Genomic DNA, 25,595 nt, shown 5'->3' on the forward strand with positions numbered 1-25,595 from the left:
AACAAACTGCAAAAATCTCTGAAGCTGGAGACTTATATCTCCCTCACCAGCTTTAAGCACCAGCTGTCAGAGCAAATCACTGCAGCTGTACATAGCTCAACTGTAAATAGCCCATCAATCTACCTCATCCCCATACGTAGTTATTTATCTGGCTCCTTTGCACCCCAGTATCTCAACTTGCACATTCATCATCTGCACTTCCTACCATTCCAGTGTTTAATTGCTATATTGTAATTACATCGCCACCATGGCCTATCTATTGCCTCACCTCTCTTATTCTACCTCATTTGCACATGCTGTATATAGATTTTTTTACTGTATTATTGATTGTAACTTTGTTTATTCCATGTGTAACTGTGTTGTTGTATGTATCGAACCGCTTTGCTTTATCTTGGTCAGGTCGCAGTTGCAAATGAGAACTTGTTCTCAACTAGCCTACCTGGTTAAATAAAGGTTAAATAAATAAAAATGTACAGGGTTAGCCTGCCATAGTAGTACGGCACACCTGGAATTTTTGGGGGATTAAATGCCTTGCTCAAGGGCACAGACAAATTTATTCGAACCGGCACCCTCTCAGTTACTGGCCCAACACTCTAATCACTAGGTTACCTGCCACCCTCATCCTGTTTCATACACACGTGAAGCATCCTGGCAACCTGCCCTATCTTGTGCACGTGCAAAACACTGAGCACTTCAGTCAACCTCAGCCAGGTTATAGTAGTACTGGATCAGAATCCTAGGATCATTGTGGATTCAGTAGATCAGTTTTTTGGGGGGGTTTCAGCATGGAGACATTGCTCACCAGTAACTAAAATCTCAGAACTACTGGCAGCCTATAAGTGTCTCTGGTCCCTCTAAACTTTGCGAGTATAGAAACAAATACAACAGATGACAGATTTCAGATAAACATTTATCAATAATCCATTCATACTTTCACTAAACTGAACATTTGGGGAGAATAATAAAAACAAAGTCACACCATCTCTCTAAAACACTCTGTTTATTGTTAAACACCTTCAAGAGATTTGGTCCATTTATCATCGTAATTCACTTCCAACCAGGGAGGGAAAAAAAAAAAGAGAAAATAAAGACAAAACAGAGTTAACACAAATAGAGGCCTTGTTTTTCACTTAAAACTCTGGTTCCTATTCCAAATAGTTGAAAATAATCCAATAACTCTGAAAGCTAATGTAAATTAATATCAGCTCATTGTGGCTATGGGTGGGTGTGGCTGGGTGAGTATGGCTATGGGTGGGTGTGGCTGGGTGAGTGTCAATTCACATAAGTGTCTCTCTTTTTTTAATACAGGGAATGCCTGTGTGGCACAATAATGAACATGGAGTGAACCAAGGTTTACAAGAGTGTCTTCAGCCTTCTACTTGGAAAGACAACAGGAGAAATAAACATCTGACTAAGCTTTTTGGGGTCAAAGCCTCTTCTTAAACCAAGACGAATCAGTCAGTCTCATGATCGAATGCGGTTCTCTCTGGTGGGTTTGGATACAGTCTGGTCTGACCACTTTTCGGTTCCTCCAGTCCCCTCTAAGCACAAGGCCTGAGATTATTATTGACCCTTCTGATATAACTGTTTGTTTACAACCATGAGTCAGTTAAAACAACAAAGGCTGTTGATTGAACACTTCTAAAATGCCAGCCTGTCTCTGACCCCTTTGTTTGGTAACCGCACACTGTGATGACAAAGGAGGCCCCTCAAACCTAGTAACAGAGCAGATACAAGGACTTATGTAGTATGGTGTGCACTGTGCACATAACCAATGAAATCAGACTATGACCTTTTCAAACAACCAGAACCACTTATCTAAATTAATTATACAGGTGTCTAAGTATAATTATATGTATCATAGAAAGTAGGATTATATGATAGGGGTATGTATACTTTTATATAGGTATATATTGAATAAGGTGCTATACTGATGTATACAGACGTCAATGTATGCTTGGAGTTTTTCCAGCAGGGTTAATGACTAAATAAATGATAGAGTATTATTGATTATATAATCTCACTCGGTAGCAGTCAGGAAAACAATCATTAGCGATTTACATGGCTTTTGGAAATTCAAAGTGTCACTAGCACATTCCATTGGACTGACTGACCAACCTTATCTTCCATACAATCTCAACTCCCCTATAATCCACTAACCTCAAGCAACCAAGACTATATCAAATCAGATCTTCAGCAACAACCTGGTCCAGTAACCGGTCTGCTGTTATCTAGGGTGCCCTGTGAACACTGATGCCATGTTAGCTTGTGTTCCTGTTACGTAACCAACTTGCGGGGAGTGAGGTCACAGTCAGCAAGTATGTTAAAACTGAACAGAGTTGTTCTTCGTACCAGTTTGAGCAAGGTAAACTATGAACTCTTCCCTGTCTGGCCTGCCTGCTGGACAGTCCTGTTTAACATACACATACGTCTGTTTACAGTAAAGTATTATATTCATACATGGATACATTTATAAAGAGAGTTATACATAGCAATTAACATATATACGTATATCAATAGCATATAGGAGAATAGAAATAGTCATAATGGCAATCATTATCGTCATCATAATTCATCATCATCATAATAGTAGTAGTAGCAGTAGTAATACGTTCCCTCAGTTAAGCAAATACCTGGGTCATTCCAGAAGAAGCCTCTCCCACCTCTTGTTACTCCTCTAAAACTGATTGGACAGTTTATTGACCTACTCTACTATCTAGGTGAATCTGTTAAATCACTGATGTTTATAGAAGGGAGTACCTTGGCATTCTATTGTTTATTGATCAATGGGAAAAACTAATTAGATCAAAAACTGTTTCCAATTGAGTAACACTTTCCCTACCAGACCCATTACTTCCACATTGATCAAATCTCTCATCAGATGGCAAGTACACACCATACGTTGTCTGGGTTCTGAGATGATCATGTCCCTCATGTTGACATTTAACCCAACCAATCCCCTTTCTTTTGGCTTAGCTAAAACCATTCAATTCATATCCTGTTATGAGAATCAGTCAACCTTGCTCCTACAGACATCTCTGGAATGACCCTCACAGAAGCAATAAAATCACTAGTCATCTAGTTCAGCGATACATGTCATATAGCATAGCTCAATAACAAGAGGTTCTATGTAATCAATACAAGTTTTAGGTTATATTTAATTAAGCTTAACTGCTAAGTTATCAATTATCTTTAGTAGTATACCAATATCTGTAAATATGTATATATAATGTATATGAATACAGACATACCTCCATTACATAATGTCTGGTGCGGGTATAAGGGAACAAGATGCTGGCCATATGGGAAAAACCTGTCCCTGCCTAGATATATTTTGTGAATTAATGTTAGTTAGTGTGTGTGTGTGTGTGTGTGTGTGTGTGTGTGTGTATATATATATATATATATATACACACACACACACAGTCTCACTAGCCAACATTATGGGTAGTCGGCCTACATTATAGATAGTCAGTCTTCTTTAGACTACTTTATGGGTAGTCATTTTACTTTTAATTTACTTTTTATGTATTCATCATTGCTTCCATAATGCCCTCCCTCTCTCACAATACCCGAGCCTGTCAGCCACCAACCCACCCCAGGATCCAGCTACCTGTCCAGTGCCCACCCACCCCAGGATCCAGCTACCTGTCCAGTGCCCATCCCCTAACCTGCCCACCTATGTGACCAAGCCACCATACTCCAGGATCCATTCAAGCTCCATCCTGTTGCACTACCCTACAATCCCTCCCCTTTCTTGTGGAATCCCTTATTGGAATCCCTAATGTTCTGTCATATGCATCTTAACCCCATGTATTGTCCCTGTACTCAGTCTTTGTGATTTGGAGCTTATCTTTTCTCCCTGGCTAAATCAGCATAGGTTTACATTGGAGGGCTAACAGGGCAAAGGTAACCTCACTTGATCCTAGTTAAACTGGTGGTAGACATGCCAGATGAAGTCACGTCACCTGACCCGGATAACATCTGGAGCCTTGTTATAGAGAGGCTATAACTAGGACGCAGACTTGTTCATGTAGTCCGTGAAAACTCCAGGTTTTAAGCATACGGTACAGTATGTTGTTTGACTGGGTCTGAGTGAAGAGTCTGCAGTCACTCCCTATAGCCCTCCAATGCAATATTATGAAACTGCTCCATTCTGAGCCTACTCAGTGTGTATGTGAATACGTGTCGTTGCTGGCCACAGGTAAGGCTGCCTAGCTTGCTTACAGTATATAACCAAGACTACTGTGCCATTTCTATTAATAAAAGGCGGGATAGGGGGTCATTTTAAATGTTATATAAGATTTGTCTTGGGTATTCCGAATACATTCCACAACCATAATTATTTTTATGACTTCCTCATAACGACTGGCTTTACATTCATACTCTACCAATATGGCAGACGAATAGAGTGAAGCACCAACTCCCATGGACAAACAAAATGGCGTACAAACCATTTCTGTCCGATTTCTCTCTCCCTCTTTCTAGGTTCCCACAAGGAGGGTAGGAATTGGTTGTAGACATTTGCCCCTAGCTACATAGATAAGGGGCTTATTTTTAAGTTTGATGCTGCATGACCGAATCCAACCACCCCATTCTGCCCATGCACTGCCCCCCTGGGCACCTCATTCCCAGAGCTAAACAACCACATCACGTTCTGCGCATTTGCCTCATATTTCTGAACAGCTGAATTTTTTTTAAACTAGGGCGATTTGAACAAACCTTTTTTAAATATATATATTATGCAGGCCAATTTGTTTGGTTGTTTAGTCACCAGGAAGAAGTATCGGCCACACAGCCACTCCGTATTCGTTAGAAGGGGCGACTTTGGGGCCTTCTCTTTTTGCTGACAATTCGATATTTGCCTTCAATGGTAATATAATGGACACATAAAGTACATTGACATCTGCAGCGTGTTAGAGATACACTGAGGTTCAGATTGAAGTTAACTTCCAAACCCTTCAGATTATGGGCGTGAATGTTCTTATACACAACTTTCTGTGTGTGTGCGTCACACGAGTTGGTGCCTGTTGCAACAGCAATTTGTTGTACTGTAAGGTGTGTATGTGTGTTTGCATTCAGACTGATGTCACAGGCGGTAGGTACTGTAGCTGGTCTCTGGTGTAGTGGGAGCGGGGTCTCCTATCCACGTCTCCAGGGCCAGCTCCTCCTCAGCACGACAACACTCACATATCTCCTCCTTCCGACAACCGCTGCCCAGACTGACAGAGACAAATCAAATGGTCTTTCCATATCAAACAACACAAAAAGCCACCCGTCTTTAATGAAACTCATGACTTGAAAGCCCCTCACCAATGACTCTGTGTAGTCGGTTGTCATCGAAACCTGTTTCTCCTCCGGAGGCGGGGTCATGAGGCTTCTGTCAGTGCGTCTGTTCTGATTGGTCATCGTGAGCCACATGTCATACATCTGCTGCATGTCCCTCACTGTGTACAGGACGGGGGTTAGCATTTCCAACAGATACATTATTTGTTTGGCACACAAAAAGAGAGGAACACGAGAGGAAAAGCAACAGAAAATCTTACAGCTGTTGTCCTTCATGTACGTCCAGACGTCCCTCTCCTCCAGACTGTGGGCGAAGGAACAATTTCCGATGTAGTGGCACTTCTTCTGCTTCATCACATGGACACACATCTAGGGAGACACTGCTTTATTACTACCATACTACTACCGCTGCACTGCCGCTGCACTACTGCTGCACTACAACTGCCGCCGCACTACTGCCGCACCACTGCCGCCGCACCACTGCCGCCGCAGTAATGTTTTAACATGTGAAATCAACAGTTTTTACATTTAGCTCATTCATTTACTCCACCAATTAGCAAGCTGCTCTACCTGCGCTGTTTGATTGGTCAGATAAGTGCAGGCGTGAGATGCAACAAATTTCACAGGCGGGGAGAAAACAAGAGGGCACTGAATATTATGACGTGGATTTGAATGTGTTTAGGCTATTACAAGCATCATAACTAAATTACAGAATTACAGTGCATTCGGAAAATATTCAGACCTCTTGACTTTCCCACATTTTATTTTAACTAAACACAATGCTTTACTACTACTGCAAATGTATTAAAAATTAAAAACAGAAATAGCTTATTTACATAAGTATTCAGAAATTGAGTTCTGCTTCCATTGATCATCCTTGGAGATGTTTCTACAACTTGGAGTCCACTGGTGGTCAATTCAATTGATTGGACATGATTTGGAAAGGCACACACCTGTCTATAGAAGGTCCCACAGTTGACAGTGCATGTCAGAGCAAAACCAAGCCATGAGGTCGAACGAATTGTCCGTATAGCTCCGAGACAGGATTGTGTCGAGTCACAGATCTGGGGAAGGGTACCAAAACATTTCTGCAGCACTGAAGGTCCCCAAGAACACAGTGGCCTCCATCATTGTTAAATGGAAGAGGTTTGGAACCACCAAGACTCTTCCTAGAACTGGCTGCCCGGCCAAACTGAGCAATCGGGGGAGAAGGGCCTTGGTCAGGTAGAGTGCCCAGACGGAAGCCACTCCTCAGTAAAAGGCACATGAAAGCCCGCTTGGAATTTGCCAAAAGGCACCTAAAGACCATAAGATACATTATTGTCTAGTCTGATGAAACCAAAATTGAACTCTTTGGCCTGAATGCCAAGCGTCATATCTAGAGGAAACCTGGCACCATCCCTACGGTGAAGCATGGTGGTGGCAGCATCATGCTGTGGGGATGTTTTACAGCAGCAGGGACTGGGAGACTAGTCAGGATCGAGTGAAAGATGAACAAAGCAAAGTACAGAGAGATCCTTGATGAAGTCCCGAGCGCTCTGGAGCAGGTTCCCAGAGTGAGGTGAACATTCAACTTCCAACAGGAGAACAACCTTAAGCACACAGACAAAACAACACAAGTCGGGACAAGTCTCTCTCAATGTCCTTGAGTGTCCCAGCCAGAGCACAGACTTGAACATCTCTGGAGAGACCTGAAAATAGCTGTGCAGTGACACTCCCGATCCAACCTGACAGATCTTGAGCAGATCTGCAGAGAAGAATGGGAGAAACTCCCCAAATAATTTTATTGGGTTTTATTTGAAACCGAAACCCTTTTCCTTCACAAGTATTAGCAAGAAATAGCTAACCTATTGCGGAAAAAAAGGTAAAAATGCTTATTAGGTAAACATTATATGCAGGCAATGTTATAGGGGATGAGAGGGTTGCTGAAACAGAGGTAAATGGGAGATTGGATAAGGTGGGCTATAGACAGTCAGCTGTACTCAGCATGTGAGAGGTCTCCTGGATCTGACTGACTGGAGAGATTAAAAACAGACCCAGAGAGAAGGGAGGGATGGAGAAAAGGAGGGGTGACTCAGGTCATACTTGTGTGGCTGTGTATGAGAGAGGGGGGAGAAAAGAGGGAGTGAAGGAGCGGGAGACACTTACGTCGTACTGCTGTGGGTATGTACGGGAGAAGGGAAGCGGCCGCACAACGACCCACTTCTTCTTCTCAAAGGATTTCACAAGCAATACCCGACGCTCCTTAGTCCAGCTGGAGAGAGGGTGAAAGAGGAAGAGAGGGAGGAGATATGGGCAAAAGAAAATGAGTTATTTTTCCCCCTATCAAATTAGTAAAATTGACCATTCAGAGCGAGGTATTTTGTATTTCTATAGAGTTAATCCTTTAATGGGCCTATTTCATTAACATTCCTTTGATCCAATAAAGATCAGTTCAGGCCTGGTCATAAATCAGATGGTAGGCCCGGCAGCCTTATATTGACAAGAGAAGTGCAGATGTCAGTTTGATATGGCCCCAGGCTGCCCTAGTCTCTCACCTGTGCCTTGCTTTAGCAGTGCAGTACTTGAGGGCCTTGTCTGGTTCATTGACCTGTCCGTCCCTCCAACACTGGCCACAGACAAACTTCATCTTCAGGTTCAACCCTCTGCCTCTCCCTCCTCCTCCAACTCCTCCACCTCCGGAGCCAACCCCTCCACCCCCGAGATTGTCCCCCCCCCCAATTCCCCCTACCCCACCACAGCTCTGGTGTGGGACATGCATAGGCTGAAAGAGAGAGGGACATTTTATAAATCAGGCCCTTAAAATAACTAAAATTATGTATTGTATTAGGGCATGGTGCCCATCTCACGCTCACCTTCTGTCTCTGAGCATTTTGCTCTAGCCTGTACCAGTGCCTCTTGGACTCCTGTACCATCTCCTCGTGGGTGATACCTGAGAGACAAAGTAACAGATGATAGAATGAACTTTGGTTATTTTGCAGCAATCCTTTGTAGTGTGTGTGTGTGTGCATATATATAAACATGTGTACCTGTGTCCTGCTGCAGTACCCAGCACTTGAGTTCTATGACGGAGTGGGCGAAGGAGCAGCTGTCCTCGCGCTGGCAGCCGTAACGCACCTCGTGGCGACACACGTCAAACTGGCAGAGGGGGTGCAGCGGGCGCACCTTACTGTAGCGCACGTTGGCCGAACGCACCACATGCACTAGGCACCTGAGGAGACGTGGAAGAGAGAAATTAGATGGAGAAAGAGAGGGCGAGAAGAACATAGAAGGGGCCAGGGTGGAAGTAGCTGACTGTAATATTGTCTGAGGGAAATTGGATTATGCTAAGATCAACTGCTTGTCTGGATCTGATACACTCAAGGACAGAAAGTTCTAGAAGACACACTTGTTATCATCGAAGGGATGTCGGGCGGTGAGGTTTGAGCAGACAGCCAAGTTCTCTTTGCTGCGTTTGCTGATAATGCGAGGCTTACTGTCAAAACATTCCTGCAGAGGAAGAAAGTGTGTGAATGTTCTGTACATACTGAATTCTTCAAAGTTCTCCATGTTGAGGTCTGTGTGTATCACACCCTACCTCACAGAGGAACATGAACATGCCCATGTGTAGCTGCAGCAGGCGTGTGACGCTGAGTGCCCGTCTCTCGGTGCTTCCCAGCGGGTCAAACAGCAGCTCCCTGCTCAGAGCCCCCTTCCTCTCCTGGGTCCACACGTCTATTTCCTCCTGGCAGTATGCAAACGTGCAGTTCTCCCCATACTGGCACTCCTGGCGCTCCTGGACCTCTTCAGGGAGACGGAGGAGGAAGGTAGAGAGTAGATGATCTTTACTATCACTAATGGGCAGCAGGCATTAAAAAAAACTACTGCCAAAATTCTGCAGTGAGAGATGACGTTCAACCATCAGTGCTTATTTGAGTGAGTGAACACACGTACGTACACACACACACACACACACACACGTACCTTTGCAGAGCACAAAGGCCCCGAGGAAGTTGTTTCTAGCGGGGCGAGGCCTGACTCTCTTCCATGTGGGGTCGTCTGTGTTTTTAAAGCGACACAGCAGCACGTCCCTCTTACAGCGGTGAGCCGCCTCTGGCTGGTACTGGTAGTCAATCACCCGTGGACCTGCAGAGAGAAGATTAGGGGGACATTCAACTGCAGCACTCAATTCAATATACTTTATTTATCCCACAAGGGTCAATTATGTTAGCATTGATGTAACAGACAATATTGACTTAATACTGCTCAGTATAAAAGAAAGAAATCATTAACGTAACATATTCTGGAGTGGGAACAGAAAGGTGAAGGTATCAGTGTGTACCTATGCGGCTGTAACAGGCATGGCAGGCCTGTCTGAACTCGTGGGTGGCAGCCAGTGGGTTCCGGGAGAGCAGGGAGAGGTTAGTACCTGCTGGGACATTCTGAGGGGGGAAGACAAGCCAATCCATCAACAGATTTAAGTGTCTTATCAAAAAACACAACTTACTCCTAGTTCCGATAACTTGCATGTATCTCAACAGCGAGAAATAACGGAATAAATGTAATCTGGGGCCTGAACAACACAAGCAGAGTAAGAGAGAGACATCCATGTCATGATAAAAGAGGAGAAAGAAGTTGAGTATCCATCGTGGTGTTCAGGCGTTGTGCTGCTGTCTTACCGTGTGAGTGGAGCTGTGGTTGCAGATCCCAGGGATGAAGCTGTGAGAGATTCTTCCCCCTGGAGAACAGCAACACAAGGACACAGATATCAGACACCATATGGCCTTACAGCAGTGCTGCTGACACGGACTAGCTTCAACAACAACTAATGCCCCGAGGACTGTTCAGGGTCGCTGGGCAGTCCCAGTGAAGGTTTAAGAAACAGCCAATGCACATTTAAACTGTATGGTTGTAAAAGGCTGGATAATGGCCAAAAAGCCTGCTACAATGGCTTTACTGTTTTGATGGAATTGACATCCCCAAACACACACACACACACCCTGACCCATACACCTTGTTCATATGTCTCATCCACTCACCAGGCAAAGTGTACTCAGAGAGTGAGTCCAGGCCTCCAATTCCAACCCCTCCTTTACCCTCCATGTCCCCTGTCCCCGGGGAGAAGGCCCCCAGGGCGTCCAGCGCCTGTGTGGAGGTCTGGTCCCTCTGGCCCAGTGAGGGGTAAGGCTCCAAGGAGGGCATCTGGCTGACCGAGGAGCTGAAGAAGGCAGGGGGGAGCTGGGGCGAGGGGGCGGGGAGGCTGGAGGAGTATGGAGGGTGCAGACCCACAGCTGTGTTGGGGAGGTTGGTGGGGATAGCACCCTGGACTGGGCTTTGTGACTGAGGGAGAAAGACATGACATTATCCATCTTATTCTAAATCTCCTTCTAGACCAGAAATACATACAGTGGGGTAAAAAAAGTATTTAGTCAGCCACCAATTGTGCAAGTTCTCCCACTTAAAAAGATGAGGCCTATAATTTTCATCATAGGTACACTTCAACTATGACAGACAAAATGAGAAAAAAAATCCAGAAAATCACATTGTAGGATTTTTTATGAATTTATTTGCAAATTATGGTGGAAAATAAGTATTTGGTCACCTACAAACAAGCAAGATTTCTGGCTCTCACAGACCTGTAACAACTTCTTTAACTTCTTGGATATAGGGGGCGCTCTTTTAATTTATGGATAAAAAAACGTTCCCGTGACAAGATATTTTGTCACGAAAAGATGCTCGACTATGCATATAATTGACAGCTTTGGAAAGAAAACACTCTGACGTTTCCAAAACTGCAAACATATTGTCTGTGAGTGCCACAGAACTAATGCTACAGGCAAAACCAAGATGAAATTTCATACAGGAAGTGCCCCAGATTTTGAATGCGCTGTGTTCCAATGTCTCCTTATATGGCTGTGTATGGGTCACGAATGAGCTTAGACTTTCTGTCGTTTCCCCAAGGTGTCGACAGCATTGTGATGTATTTGTAGGCAAATCATTGGAAGATTGACCTTAAGAGACTACATCTACCAGATGGCCGCTTGGTGTCCTCCGTTGCAATTATTGCATAATCTCCAGCTGCGTGTATTTTTCGTTTGCTTCGAGGAGAAACACAGCTGCCACGAATGATTTATCATCGAATAGATATGTGAAAAACACCTTGAGGATTGATTCTAAACAACGTTTGCCATGTTTCTGTCGATATTATGGAGTTCATTTGGTAAAAAGTTCAGCGTTGTAGACTGCATTTTCAGATTTTTTTCTTAGCCAAACGTGATGAACAAAACAGAGCGATTTCTCCTACACAAATAATATTTTTGGAAAAAATGAACATTTGCTATCTAACTGAGAGTCTCCTCATTGAAAACATCCAAAGTTCTTCAAAGGTAAATTATTTTATTTGAATGCTTTTCTTTTTTTGTGAAAATATTGCCTGCTGAATGCTAGGCTTAATGCTATGCTAGCTATCAATACTCTTACACAAATGCTTGTGTAGCTATGGTTGAAAAGCATATTTTGAAAATCTGAGATGACCGTGTTGTTAACAAAAGGCTAAGCTTGTGAGTGAATATATTTCTTTAATTTCATTTGCGATTTTCATGAATAGTTAACGTTGCGTTATGGTAATGAGCTTGAGGCTATAATTACGCTCCCGGATACGGGATTGCTCGACGCTAGACGTTAAGAGGCTCCTCTGTCCTCCACTCGTTACCTGTATTAATGGCACCTGTTTGAACTTGTTATCAGTATAAAAGACAACTGTCCACAACCTCAAACAGTCACACTCCAAACTCCACTATGGCCAAGACCAAAGAGCTGTCAAAGGACACCAGAAACAAAATTGTAGACCTGCACCAGGCTGGGAAGACTGAATCTGCAATAGGTAAGCAGCTTGGTTTGAAGAAATCAACTGTGGGAGCAATTATTAGGAAATGGAAGACATACAAGACCACTGATAATCTCCCTCGATCTGGGGCTCCCTCGATCTCATCCCATGGGGTCAAAATGATCACAAGAACGGTGAGCAAAAATCCCAGAACCACACGGGGGGACCTAGTGAATGACCTGCAGAGAGATGGGACCAAAGTAACAAAGCCTACCATCAGTAACACACTACGCCACCAGGGACTCAAATCCTGCAGTGCCAGACGTGTCCCCCTGCTTAAGCCAGTACATGTCCAGGCCCGTCTGAAGTTTGCTAGAAAGCATTTGGATGATCCAGAAGAAGACTGGGAGAATGTCATATGGTCAGATGAAACCAAAATAGAACCTTTTGGTAAAAACTCAACTCGTCTTGTTTGGAGGACAAAGAATGCTGAGTTGCATCCAAAGAACACCATACCTACTGTGAAGCATGGGGGTGGAAACATCATGCTTTGGGGCTGTTTTTCCGCAAAGGGACCAGGCCGACTGATCCGTGTAAAGGAAAGAATGAATGGGGCCATGTATCATGAGATTTTGAGTGAAAACCTCCTTCCATCAGCAAGGGCATTGAAGATTAAATGTGGCTGGGTCTTTCAGCATGACAATGATCCCAAACACACCGCCCAGGCAATGAAGGAGTGGCTTTGTAAGAAGCATTTCAGGGTCCTGGAGTGGCCTAACCAGTCTCCAGATCTCAACCCCATAGAAAATCTTTGGAGGGAGTTGAAAGTCCGTGTTGCCCAGCAACAGCCCCAAAACATCACTGCTCTAGAGGAGATCTGCATGGAGGAATGGGCCAAAACACCAGCCACAGTGTGTGAAAACCTTGTGAAGACTTACAGAAAACGTTTGACCTCGGCATTGCCAACAACGGGTATGTATCAAAGTATTGAGAAACTTTTGTTATTGACCAAATGCTTATTTTCCACCATAATATGCAAATAAATTCATTACAAATCCTACAATGTGATTTTCTGGATTTCTTTTCTCATTTTGTCTATCATAGTTGAAGTGTACCTATGATGAAAATTACAGGCCTCTCTCATCTTTTTAAGTGGGAGACCTTGCACAATTGGTGGCTGACTAAATACTTTTTTGACCCACTGTAACTCTGTGCTCCGTGTAATGTACTTGTGTACAGTGGTGGAAGTTAATGAAGAAGACTGCTTTTTTACAACCAAATCTATTTTGGTTGTAAATGGGATGTTATAGAATAGTCCAGATACTTTTTTTGCGATTTCACTTGTTTTTGAAAAACTTACCCCAAACCAGCGATTGACTTTCTCATTCTCGGGGTGCAGTATGGGGGATCTGAAAAAACATGAACAAAAGCTCAAAAAACACCCAAATATGTTGTTTTAGAAACAGGAAAGCTCTCAGTATAGTGATGCAGGACTTTAGATGTCGTACACATGAAATTGTATCATTCCGAACATTATATTACATTTTGTAGCAACTCCTCTCCAGCCACTCTAGCAGCAGGCTACACAGAGAATGGAATGCTGCATAGGAGAAACAGCTTGAGTCGCACAAAATTGAATATAACGTTGCGGATAACGTACAGAATGGCACAATTTCATGTGTACAACATCTAAAGACCTGCATCACTATATGGGGAGCTTTCCTGTTTTACAAACCACATATTTGGGTGTTTAAGAGTTTTTGTTTTGTTCATGTTTTTTCAGAGCCCGCATACTGCACAACGAGGAAGTGAATCTCTGGTTTGGGGTAAGTTTCTCAAAAAAGTGAAAAGAAATAAATAAAATGAAGACCTGGACCCTTCTATAACATGCCATTTACATCAAAACTAGAGATTAGGTTGTAAAAAAGCAGACTTCTCCTTTAAACCACTAAAATGTGCACCCTTGGTCAGCCAAGTCACAGAGATACTTTCTTAAAATATTCATATAGTGTTATCTGTACATCCTCTCCCGTCAACAGAGGGAGGGCACAGCACAAACAGCATCCTGTCTTGGAGTGATCCTAGTAGCAACCCTCTCACCTCGCTGACTTTCTTGGAGATGCAGTCCCCCAACAGGCTGTCCAGATCGTCAGCGATCACGCTGCACTCCTCCATGTGCTCCGACACGGGAACGGAGTAGGGCATGGGCGGTAGGACCGTACTGGGGCTCTCTGATAGGTCAGCACAGGGCATGGCCACTGGGCTCGAGGGCTCGTCACTGACAGGGATGGGCGTGGCCAGAGGGGCAGGGATACACTGGGCACTGGACAGATCAGCTGGAACGGAGGAGGGACGAAGAAAAACTAGAAATTAAGAAATAGGACCATAGAGAGAAGGGAATTTTAGAGAAGAACGATAATGACAATGACAAATAAATCATTCAAGTTAAACGTGATGTTACGTTTTCATGTTGTGCTGCCATACCTGATGCAATGTCAGTCAAAGATTCTAGCCCGTTGGCGGAAGTCTAAACAAAAAGAGACAAGGCTTGATAAACATGTTTTTAACCTTTATTTAACTAGGCAAGTCAGTTAAGAACAAATTGTTATTTACAATGACGGCCTACCCCGGCCAAACCCTAATGACCCTGGGACAATTAAAACAACCATTCATCCCATTAGCCCTTAATAAGAAAATGGCAATGAGAAAAAAAATAAAAAAACAAGACAACCAGACACTCACCTCCCCTGTGGGTGAAGAATTCTCTCTATTGCTCTCCCTCCCTGACGTTGAGGACTCCACCTGTGAAGACAACAGTAACATTTATATTGACCGTGGCAGATATCGTTTGGATCTGAGGGGCGCATTCCTACTATTGATAGAGTAAGATGTGTCTGAACTCACCTGAGAGCTGATGTAGGCCTTACGAACCTTCAGGCCCAGTTTATTAGCCAGGTCCTGGGCCAGTTCACCCACCTGCCTGTCCTGTATGACACAAAGTACATTCCATAAACTATAAGACTAACTGACATGACACATTAAAGAAATGTGAGTAACTAAAAATGATGTAGTGAAATAAATTGGTGATCCCATATGAATCCTACAAGGATTCATCATTTTAATTTAACTACAGTTCAAGTGCCCTTGGGTGCCATGTGGCCTTGACTTACATGTGGGGCAGTGAGCAGGCACCCGGTGCCACACTCATAGGCCTCCCTGAGTCGGCCCAGCTCTCTCAGACATAGAGCTTTCCTGTAGAGAGCCCTGCGACTGCCCTCACACACGCACAGCGCGCTATCGCAGTCCTGTACGCCCCGCTCAAACTCCCCCTGGGGGAGAGAGACAGACAGAGAAAGAGAGACAAACAGAAAGAGGGGAGGTGGAAAGGGAGAGAGAAGATGGGGACTGGGTGTAAGAACTGACTTAAATGTGGGATCCATTATGTATAGATAAAGTGCTTGACGTGATATAATTAAGCAATAAGGCCAATATACCACGGCTAAGGGCTGTTCTTATCCACGACGCAACGAGGGCCTGGACACAGCCCTTAGTCGTGGTATATTGGCCATATACCACAACACCCTGAGGTGCCTTATTGCTATTATAAACTGGTTACCAATGTAATTACAGCAGTAAAAATACATGTTTTGTCATACCTGTGGTATACAGTCTGATATACCACAGCTTTCAGCCAATCAGCATTCAGGGCTTGAACCACCCAGTTTATAATTACTGCTTTAACAACTTTTGAGAATATGGTAATCATTTCAATATTGTTAAGTGTGTGTATGTCTTACAAACTGAGAGTGTGCCGCTGCCCTGTTGACATAGAGGCTCTCCAGAAGCTCAGGGGGAATGACCAGTGCCTCTGCCTGAGCATAGCGGGCCACGTTGACTCCCTCACTGTAATGCTGCGCTGCCTGCCTCCATTCCCCATCCCGAAACACTGTGTTTCCCTCGTCCAGCAAGTTACACACCAACTGGGTCAAAAAAGCCTGAAGAATAGGAGGCGGCAGGGGGGAGAGAGATCATGAGGATGATAAAAGATCATTCAGAACTGAGATAAAGTGCAGATTTGTGGAAGGATACAATTGATGGGTCAGGCAAGAGAATAAACATTGTAAGCAACACATAGGTACCGCATAATTCTCAGGCTCTGGGAAAGGCAAGGAGGACCTGTAGAGAAAATGTGAGATACATTAATCAGTGCCACCTCACATACGTTCTTCGTGTTTATGTGTACCGACTATATATAAAAATAAAAATATTAAGATGTCTTACTGAATAAAGCCCATAGCTTTCTGGATTTCCTCCCTTCGTTTCTGTCGTTCCATATCCATGGCTAAAGAATAGATCAGGTTTATTGTTATATTATTTTTGAATGAAATTACAATATGTTCATGATTGACAAAGTACGCTGTTGTCAGATCTAAAAAGCCACAGACAACAAGTACAGAGTACATCAGACATGACAAACCGCAACACTTTCTTCCATTTTGAGGCCTTCTAATAATAACCTGCATGTCTATCCTCGCGCTTGCCTAAAAATAACTCGGATGAGAGTAACGCGTTAGCTGCAAATACAGCAGAATAAACACGGTGTACCGAACCACAATACCTAGTTAGCTAGCTGATGAACTACGTATAATACATGTTTAGGAAATGCTCAATTGCTTGGATAGCAAGAAACAATACAAACGATTTTGGGATGAAAGTTTCAGGATAACTTCAAGTGGCTAGCTATCGACTTAGGTTAGTTAACTAACTTTAGCTTGTAGCTAGCTAATCCACTGTCAACTCTTTGGTTTGTCTCAGGCTCCGACTTCAACCCGCAGTGACACTACATCAATATATCCATTAACTAACCAGTGAATATAGAAAATGCATAACAGTAGCTAGTTATATCAGCTGGCAAATCAACTTATTACAGAACGTATGTTTTATATTTATTATGGAGAGCAAACTTGCTGGTGGCAGGGACAGCATCTGAACACCAGGGCTAACTAGCCAGTTAGCTGTCTAACTAGCCAGTTAGCTAGCTAGGTCAATTCAACATAAGTAGCAAATGACTGACATAGATATATATACACAGCTTCGTATTTTGTAAATTCGTCTTGTGGTAGTTGACAGTGCAATAGCATACTAGCAAACGTTAGCTACTCACCGAAAACAACACCGTGTTCTTCTCCAAAGACTGCTTTACCAGAATAAATAGGACTAAATTGTGAATATCTACTTATATAAGGACCTTCAAAATATTAATCATCCAGACACATATTTATTTGTTCACTTTCCCGGTAACGGGTTGCAGTATCTGGACAGAACATGTGAGAGTTTTCACCTAAAATTCTGCACAGTCAAAGCTAGCTAGCTACAGTACTTCTCCAAATTGCGCTCAAGATTATGAGACGCTTGGTCCTAAAGAGCTGTGGGTTGGTTGAGTGTAGTTATATTCAATGTGACCGCTAGGAGGGGGCATTGACGAGTTGCATTGACGAGCACGCAGTCAGAGTTGTCATCCATCCAGTCATCCATTTATCATTGAACAGATTTTGAAGTGATCTGTCAAAAAGTGTTGATATTTCTCAACACGTGGCAGACTATTGACCTGGTGATGCAGGCAGCACAGTAGCTACATCATTTTGGTACAGATAACCCCTTTGAATAGATTATAAAATATTATGTTTACATTTTAGTCATTTAGCAGACACTCTTACATCCAGAGCAATGTATTGTTTTTACCCCTTTTTCGTGGTATCCAATTGGTAATTACAGTCTTGTCTCATCGCTGTAACTCCCGTACAGACTCAGGAGAGGCGAAGGTCGAGAGCCATGCGTCCTCCGAAACACAACCCAACCAAGCCACACTACACGCTTAAACCAGAAGCCAGCCACACCAATGTGTCGGAGGAAACACTGTACACCTGGCGACCATGTCAGCATACATGTGCCTGGCCCGCCACAGGAGTCGCTAGAGCGTGATGGGACAAGGACATCCCTGCCAGCCAAACCCTCCCCGTACCCAGACGACACTGGGCCAATTGTGTGCTGCCCCGTGGTTCTCCCGGTCAGGGCCAGCTGCAATAGAGACTGGACTCAAATCAAATCAAATATATTTATATAGCCATTCTTACATCAGCTGACATCTCAAAGTGCTGTACAGAAACCCAGACTAAAACTCTAAACAGCAAGCAATGCAGGTGTAGAAGCACGGTGGCTAGGAAAAACTCCCTAGAAAGGCCAAAACCTAGGAAGAAACCTAGAGAGGAACCAGGCTATGAGGGGTGGCCAGTCCTCTTCTGGCTGTGCATGGTGGAGATTATAACAGAACATGGCCAAGATGTTCAAATGTTCATAAATGACCAGCATGGTCAAATAATAATAATCACAGTAGTTGTCGAGGGTGCAACAAGTCAGCACCTCAGTAAATGTCAGTTGGCTTTCATAGCCGATCATTGAGAGTATCTCTACCGCTCCTGCTGTCTCTAGAGAGTTGAAAACAGCAGGTCTGGGACAGTTAGCACGTCCATTGAACAGGTCAGTGTTCCATAGCCGCAGGCAGAACAGTTTAAACTGGAGCAGCAGCACGGCCAGGTGGACTGGGGACAGCAAGTAGTCATCATGCCGGGTAGTCCTGAGGCATGGTCCTAGGGCTCAGGTCCTCCGAGAGAGAGAAAGAAAGAAAGAAAGAAAGAGAGAAAGAGAGAATTAGAGAGAGCATACTTAAATTCACACAGGACACCGGATAAGACAGGAGAAGTACTCCAGATATAACAGACTGACCTTAGCCCCCCAAGACATAAACTACTGCAGCATAAATACTGGAGGCTGAGACAGGAGGGGTCAGGAGACACTGTGGCCCCATCCGATGATACCCCTGGACAGGGCCAAACAGGCAGGATATAACCCCACCCACTTTGCCAAAGCACAACCCCCACACCACTAGAGGGATATCTCCAACCACCAACCTACCATCCTGAGACAAGGCCGAGTATAGCCCACAAAGATCTCCGCCACGGCACAACCCAAGGGGGGGCACCAACCCAGACAGGAAGATCACTTCAGTGACTCAACCCACTCCAGTGACGCACCCCTCCTAGGAACAGCATGGAAGAGCACCAGTAAGCCAGTGACTCAGCCCCTGTACTAGGGTTAGAGGCAGAGAATCCCAGTGGAGAGAGGTGAACCGGCCAGGTAGAGACAAGCAAGTTGCTCCAGAGCCTTTCCGTTCACCTTCACACTCCTGGGCCCGACTACACTCAATCATATGACCTACTGAAGAGATGAGTCTTCAGTAAAGACTTAAAGGTTGAGACCGAGTCTGCGTCTCTCACATGGGTAGGCAGACCATTCCATAAAAATTGAGCTCTTTAGGAGAAAGCCCTGCCTCCAGCTGTTTGCTTAGAAATTCTAGGGACAATTAGGAGGCCTGCGTCTTGTGACTGTAGCGTATGTGTAGGTATGTACGGCAGGACCAAATCGTAAAGATAGGTAGGAGCAAGCCCATGTAATGCTTTGTAGGTTAGCAGTAAAACCTTGAAATCAGCCCTTGCCTTAACAGGAAGCCAGTGTAGGGAGGCTAGCACTGGAGTAATATGATCACATTTTTGGGTTCTAGTCAGGATTCTAGCAGCCGTATTTAGCACTAACTGAAGTTTATTTAGTGCTTTATCCGGGTAGCCAGAACGTAGAGCATTGCAGTAGTCTAACCTAGAAGTAACAAAAGCATGGATTCATTTTTCTGCATCATTTTTGGACAGAAAGTTTCAGATTTTTGCAATGTTATGTAGATGGAAAAAAGCTGTCCTTGAAACAGTCTTGATATGTTCGTCAAAAGAGAGATCAGGGTCCAGAGTAATGCCGAGGTTCTTCACAGTTTTATTTGAGACGATTGTACAACCATCAAGATTAATTGTCAGATTCAACAGAAGATATCTTTGTTTCTTGGGACCTAGAACAAGCATCTCTGTTTTGTCCGAGTTTAAAAGTAGAAAGTTTGCAGCCATCCACTTCCTTATGTCTGAAACACAGGCTACTAGCGAGGGCAATTTTGGGGCTTTACCATGTTTCATTGAAATGTACAGCTGTGTGTCATCCGCATAGCAGTGAAAGTTAACATTATGTTTTCGAATGACATCCCCAAGAGGTAAAATATATAGTGAAAACAATAATGGTCCTAAAACGGAACCTTGAGGGACACTGAAATATACAGTTGATTTGTCAGAGGACAGACCATTCACAGAGACAAACTGTTATCTTTCCGACAGATAAGATCTAAACCAAGCCAGAACTTGTCTGTGTAGACCAATTTGGGTTTCCAATCTCTCCAAAAGAATGTGGTGATCGATGGTATCAAAAGCAGCACTAAGGTCTAGGAGCACGAGGACAGATGCAGAGCCTCGGTCTGATGTCATGAAAAGGTAATTTACCACCTTCACAAGTGCAGTCTCAATGCTATGATGGGGTCTAAAACCAGACTGAAGCATTTCGTATACATTGTTTGTCTTCAGGAGGGCAGTGAGTTGCTGCGCAACAGCTTTTTCTAACATTTTTGAGAGGAATGGAAGATTCGATATAGGCTGATAGTTTTTTTATATTTTCTGGGTCAAGGTTTGGCTTTTTCAAGAGAGGCTTTATCATTGCCACTTTTAGTGAGTTTGGTACACATCCGGTGGATAGAGAGCCGTTTATTATGTTCAACATAGGAGGGCCAAGCACAGGAAGCAGCTCTTTCAGTAGTTTGGTTGGAATAGGGTCCAGTATGCAGCTTGAAGGTTTAGAGGCCATGATTATTTTCATCATTGTGTCAAGAGATATAGTACTAAAACACTTGAGTGTCTCCCTTGATCCTAGGTCCTGGCAGAGTTGTGCAGACTCAGGACAACTGAGGTTTGGAGGAATATGCAGATTTGAAGAGGAGTCCGTAATTTGCTTTCTAATGATCATGATCTTTTCCTCAAAGAATTTCATGAATTTATTACTGCTGAATTAGGTATGTACAGCAGGAAAGCCATCCTCTGCTGCTTTTTAGTTAGCTTTGTGACAGTATCAAAAATACATTTTGGATTGTTCTTATTTTCCTCAATTAAGTTGAAAAAATAGGATGATCGAGCAGCAGTAAGGGCTCTTCGGTACTGCACGGTACGGTCTTTCCAAGCTAGTCGGAAGACTTCCAGTTTGGTGTGGCGCCATTTCAGTTCCAATTTTCTGGAAGAATTGCTTCAGAGCTCGGGTATTTTCTGTATACCAGGGAGCTAGTTTCTTATGACAAATGTTTTTAGTTTTTAGGGGTGCAACTGCATCTAGAGTATTGCGCAAGGTTAAATTTAGTTTCTCAGTTAGGTGGTTAACTGATTTTTGTCCTCTGACGTCCTTGGGTAGGCAGAGGGAGTCTGGAAGGGCATCAAGGAATCTTTGGGTTGTCTGAGAATTTATAGCACGACTTTTGATGGTTGGGGTCTGAGCAGATTATTTGTTGCGATTGCAAACGTAATAAAACGGTGGTCCGATAGTCCAGGATTATGAGGAAAAACATTAAGATCCACAACATTTATTCCATGGGACAAAACTAGGTCCAGAGTATGACTGTGACAGTGAGTAGGTCCAGAGACAAACCAGAATCTCTAGTGGCACAGCTGGCAACTGCACCACTCGGGAGACCTTCCAGAGCAACTTACAGTTAGTTTGTTCATCTTAAGATACAGTACCAGTCAAACGTTTAGACACCTACTCTTTCATTTACTCTTAGTAAATTTAGGTCTTAACTCTTATTTTTCTTAAAACGACATTGTTGGTTAAGGGCTTGTAACAGTAAGGTTTGCACCTGTTGTATTCAGCACATGTGACAAATAACATTTGTTTTGATTTGATTTCAACCAATGTACAATAACATTAATTCATATTTCACTCACATTTCATCTTATTTGTTCTGGATCAAAACATACAAGGCCAACGGTAGCCTTCATTCATTTGATCCACCACTAAGCTGTGCAGCAATTGCTAATGTAAATACTATGGTCATATAGGTACTGTACCAGTCAAAAGTTTGGACACCTACTCATTCAAGGGTTTTTCTTGATTTAGACTATTTTCTACATTGGGGAATAATAGTGAAGACATCAAAACTATGAAACAACACATATGGAATCATGTAGTGACCAAAAAAGTGTTAAACAAATCAAAATATATTTTATATTTGAGATTCTTCAAAGTAGCCACCCTTTTCCTTGATGACAGCTTTGCACATTATTGGCATTCTCTCAACCAGCTTCACCTGGAATTATTTTCTAACAGCCTTGGAGTTCCCGCATATGCTGAGCACTTGTTGGCTGCTTTTCCTTCACTCTGTGGTCCAACTCATCTCAAATCATCTCAATTGGGTTGAGGTCGGTGATTGGAGGCCAGGTCATCTAATGCAGCACTCCATCACTCTCCTTGGTCAAATAGCCCTTACACAGCCTGGAGGTGTGTTGGGTAATTGTCCTGTTGAAAAAACAAATGACAGTCCCACGAAGCGCAAACCAGATGGGATAGCGTATCGCTGCAGAATGCTGTAGTAGGCATGCTGGTTAAGTGTCCCTTGAATTCTAAATCAATCACAGACAGTGTCACCAGCAAAGCACCCCACACATTACACCTCCTCTTCCATGCTTCACGGTGGGAACCACACATGCAGAGATCTTCCGTTCACCTACTCTGTGTCTCACAAAGACACATCGGTTGGAACCAAAAATCTCAAATTTGGACTCACCAGACCAAAGGACAGATTTCCAATGGTCTTATGTCCATTGCTTGTGTTTCTTGGCCCAAGCAAGTCTCTTCTTATTGTTGGTGTCCTTTAGTAGTGGTTTCTTTGCAGAAATTTGACCATGAAGGCCTGATTCACTCAGTCTCCACTAAACAGTTGATGTTGAGATGTGTCTGTTACTTGAACTCTGTGAAACATTTATTGGGCTGCAATTGCTGAGGCTGTTAACTAATGAACTTTAACTCTAATGAACAATGGACACCTGTTAATTGAAATCCATTCCAGGTGACTACCTCATGAAGCTGGTTGAGAGAATGCCAAGTGTGCAAAGCGGTCATCAAGGCAAAGGGTGGCTACTTTGAAGAATCTCAAATATAAGTTGATTTGTTTAACACTTTTTTGGTTACATGATTCCATATGTGGGGGACAGAGTGGCGCATCGGTCGAAAGCACTGCATCACAGTGCTAGACCCGGGTTCGATCCTGGGCTGTATCACAACCGTAAAATATCTGTAAAATAAGAATTTGTTCTTATGTGACTCTCAAAATGACATTTTGTTGGTTACTACATAATTCCATGTGTTATTTCATGGTTTTGATTGCTTCACTATTATTCTACAACATAGAAAATAGTAAAAATAATGAAAAAGCCTTGAATGAGTAGGTGTGTCCAAACTTTTGACTGGTACTGTATATATGTAAATCATTTTTTTATTTATTTGTCACATACATGGTTAGCAGATGTTAATGCGAGTGTAGCGAAATGCTTGTGCTTCTAGTTGCGACAATGCAGTAATAACCAACAAGTAATCTAGCTAACAATTCCAAAACTACTACCTTATACACACACAAGTGTAAAGGGATAAAGAATATGTACATAAAGATATGAATGAGTGATGGTACAGAACGGCATAGGCAAGATGCAGTATATGGTATCGAGTACAGTATATACATATGAGATGAGTATGTAAACAGTGGCATAGTTTAAAGTGGCTAGTGATACATGTATTACATAAAGATGCAGTAGATGATAGAGTACAGTATATACGTATACATATGAGATAAATAATGTGGGGTATGTAAACATTATATTAAGTAGCATTGTTTAAAGTGGCTAGTGATATATTTTACATCAGTTCCGATCAATTCCCATTATTAAAGTGGCTGGAGTTGAGTCAGTGTGTTGGCAGCAGCCACTCAATGTTAGTGGTGGCTGTTTAACAGTCTGATGGCCTTGAGATAGAAGCTGTTTTTCAGTCTCTCGGTCCCAGCTTTGATGCACCTGTACTGACCTCGCCTTCTGGATGACAGCGGGGTGAACAGGCAGTGGCTCGGGTGGTTGTTGTCCTTGATGATCTTTATGGCCTTCCTGTGACATCGGGTGGTGAAGGTGTCCTGGAGGGCAGGTAGTTTGCCCCCGGTGATGCATTGTGCAGACCTCAATACTCTCTTGAGAGCCTTACGGTTGTGGGCAGAGAACACAGTGGGGAGAACAAGTATTTGATAACCTGCAAAAATCGGCAATGTTTCCTACTTACAAAGCATGTAGAGGGCTGTAATTTTTATCATAGGTACACTTCAACTGTGAGAGACGGAATCTAAAACAAAAATCCAGAAAATCACATTGTATGATTTTTAAGTAATTCATTTGCATTTTATTGCATGACATAAGTATTTGATACATCAGAAAAGCAGAACTTAATATTTGGTACAGAAACCTTTGTTTGCAATTACAGAGATCATACATTTCCTGTAGTTCTTGACCTGGTTTGCACACAATGCGGCAGGGATTTTGGCCCACTCCTCCATACAGACCTTCTCCAGATCCTTCAGGTTTCGGGGCTGTTGCTGGGAAATACGGACTTTCACCTCCCTCCGAAGATTTTCTATTGGGTTCAGGTCTGGAGACTGGCTAGGCCACTCCAGGACCTTGAGATGCTTCTTACGGAGCCACTCCTTAGTTGCCTTGGCTGTGTGTTTCGGGTCGTTGTCATGCTGGAAGACCCAGCCACGACCCATCTTCAATGCTCTTACTGAGGGAAGGAGGTTGTTGGCCAAGATCTCGAGATACATGGCCCAATCCATCGTCCCCTCAATATGGTGCAGTCGTCCTGTCCCCTTTGCAGAAAAGCATCCCCAAAGAATGATGTTTCCACCTCCATGCTTCACGGTTGGGATGGTGTTCTTGGGGTTGTGCTCATCCTTTTTCTTCCTCCAAACACGGCAAGTGGAGTTTAGACCAAAAAGCTCTATTTTTGTCTCATTACCACATGACCTTATCCCATTCCTCCTCTGGATCATCCAGATGGTCATTGGCAAACTTCAGACGGTACTGGACATGCGCTGGCTTGAGCAGGGGGACCTTGCGTGCGCTGCAGGATTTTAATCCATGACGGCGTAGTGTGTTACTAATGGTTTTCTTTGAGACTGTGGTCCCAGCTCTCCTCAGGTCATTGACCAGGTCCTGCCGTGTAGATCTGGGCTGATCCCTCACCTTCCTCATGATCATTGATGCCCCACGAGGTGAGATCTTGCATGGAGCCCCAGACCGAGGGTGATTGACCGTCATCTTGAACTTCTTCCATTTTCTAATAATTGCGCCAACAGTTGTTGCCTTCTCACCAAGCTGCTTGCCTATTGTCCTGTAGCCCATCCCAGCCTTGTGCAGGTCTACAATTTCATCCCTGATGTCCTTACACAGCTCTCTGGTCTTAGCCATTGTGGAGAGGTTGGAGTCTGTTTGATTGAGTGTGTGGA

The 25,595-nt window shown here is 43.5% G+C and overlaps 1 protein-coding gene across 2 annotated transcripts; it reads right to left on the reverse strand.

Annotated features, from left to right (window-relative positions):
• Nucleotides 1–983: 983 nt before the first annotated feature.
• On the reverse strand, nt 984–17,503 carry zc3h7bb (zinc finger CCCH-type containing 7Bb). 2 transcript variants are annotated; one of them, XM_031835326.1, is made up of 22 exons: nt 17,256–17,503; nt 16,373–16,433; nt 16,231–16,267; nt 15,889–16,086; nt 15,262–15,420; nt 14,996–15,076; nt 14,834–14,893; nt 14,576–14,618; nt 14,192–14,454; nt 10,305–10,605; nt 9,945–10,003; nt 9,608–9,707; nt 9,250–9,411; nt 8,864–9,069; nt 8,675–8,775; nt 8,316–8,497; nt 8,142–8,218; nt 7,824–8,050; nt 7,435–7,540; nt 5,547–5,655; nt 5,314–5,447; nt 984–5,222 (listed from the first exon to the last, which is right to left on the reverse strand). In XM_031835326.1, the coding sequence occupies exons 2-22, from the start codon at nt 16,429–16,431 to the stop codon at nt 5,187–5,189; spliced, it is 2,700 nt and encodes an 899-aa protein (XP_031691186.1). In that variant the 5' UTR covers nt 16,432–16,433; nt 17,256–17,503; the 3' UTR covers nt 984–5,186. The 2 variants fall into 2 exon arrangements, with proteins under 2 accessions (XP_031691186.1, XP_031691187.1); XM_031835327.1 differs by having other exon boundaries at nt 14,192–14,427; nt 17,256–17,502.
• Nucleotides 17,504–25,595: the final 8,092 nt, after the last annotated feature.

Source organism: Oncorhynchus kisutch, linkage group LG11 (genome assembly GCF_002021735.2).
Source record: "Oncorhynchus kisutch isolate 150728-3 linkage group LG11, Okis_V2, whole genome shotgun sequence".
In the NCBI taxonomy this organism is placed as follows: domain Eukaryota; kingdom Metazoa; phylum Chordata; class Actinopteri; order Salmoniformes; family Salmonidae; genus Oncorhynchus; species Oncorhynchus kisutch.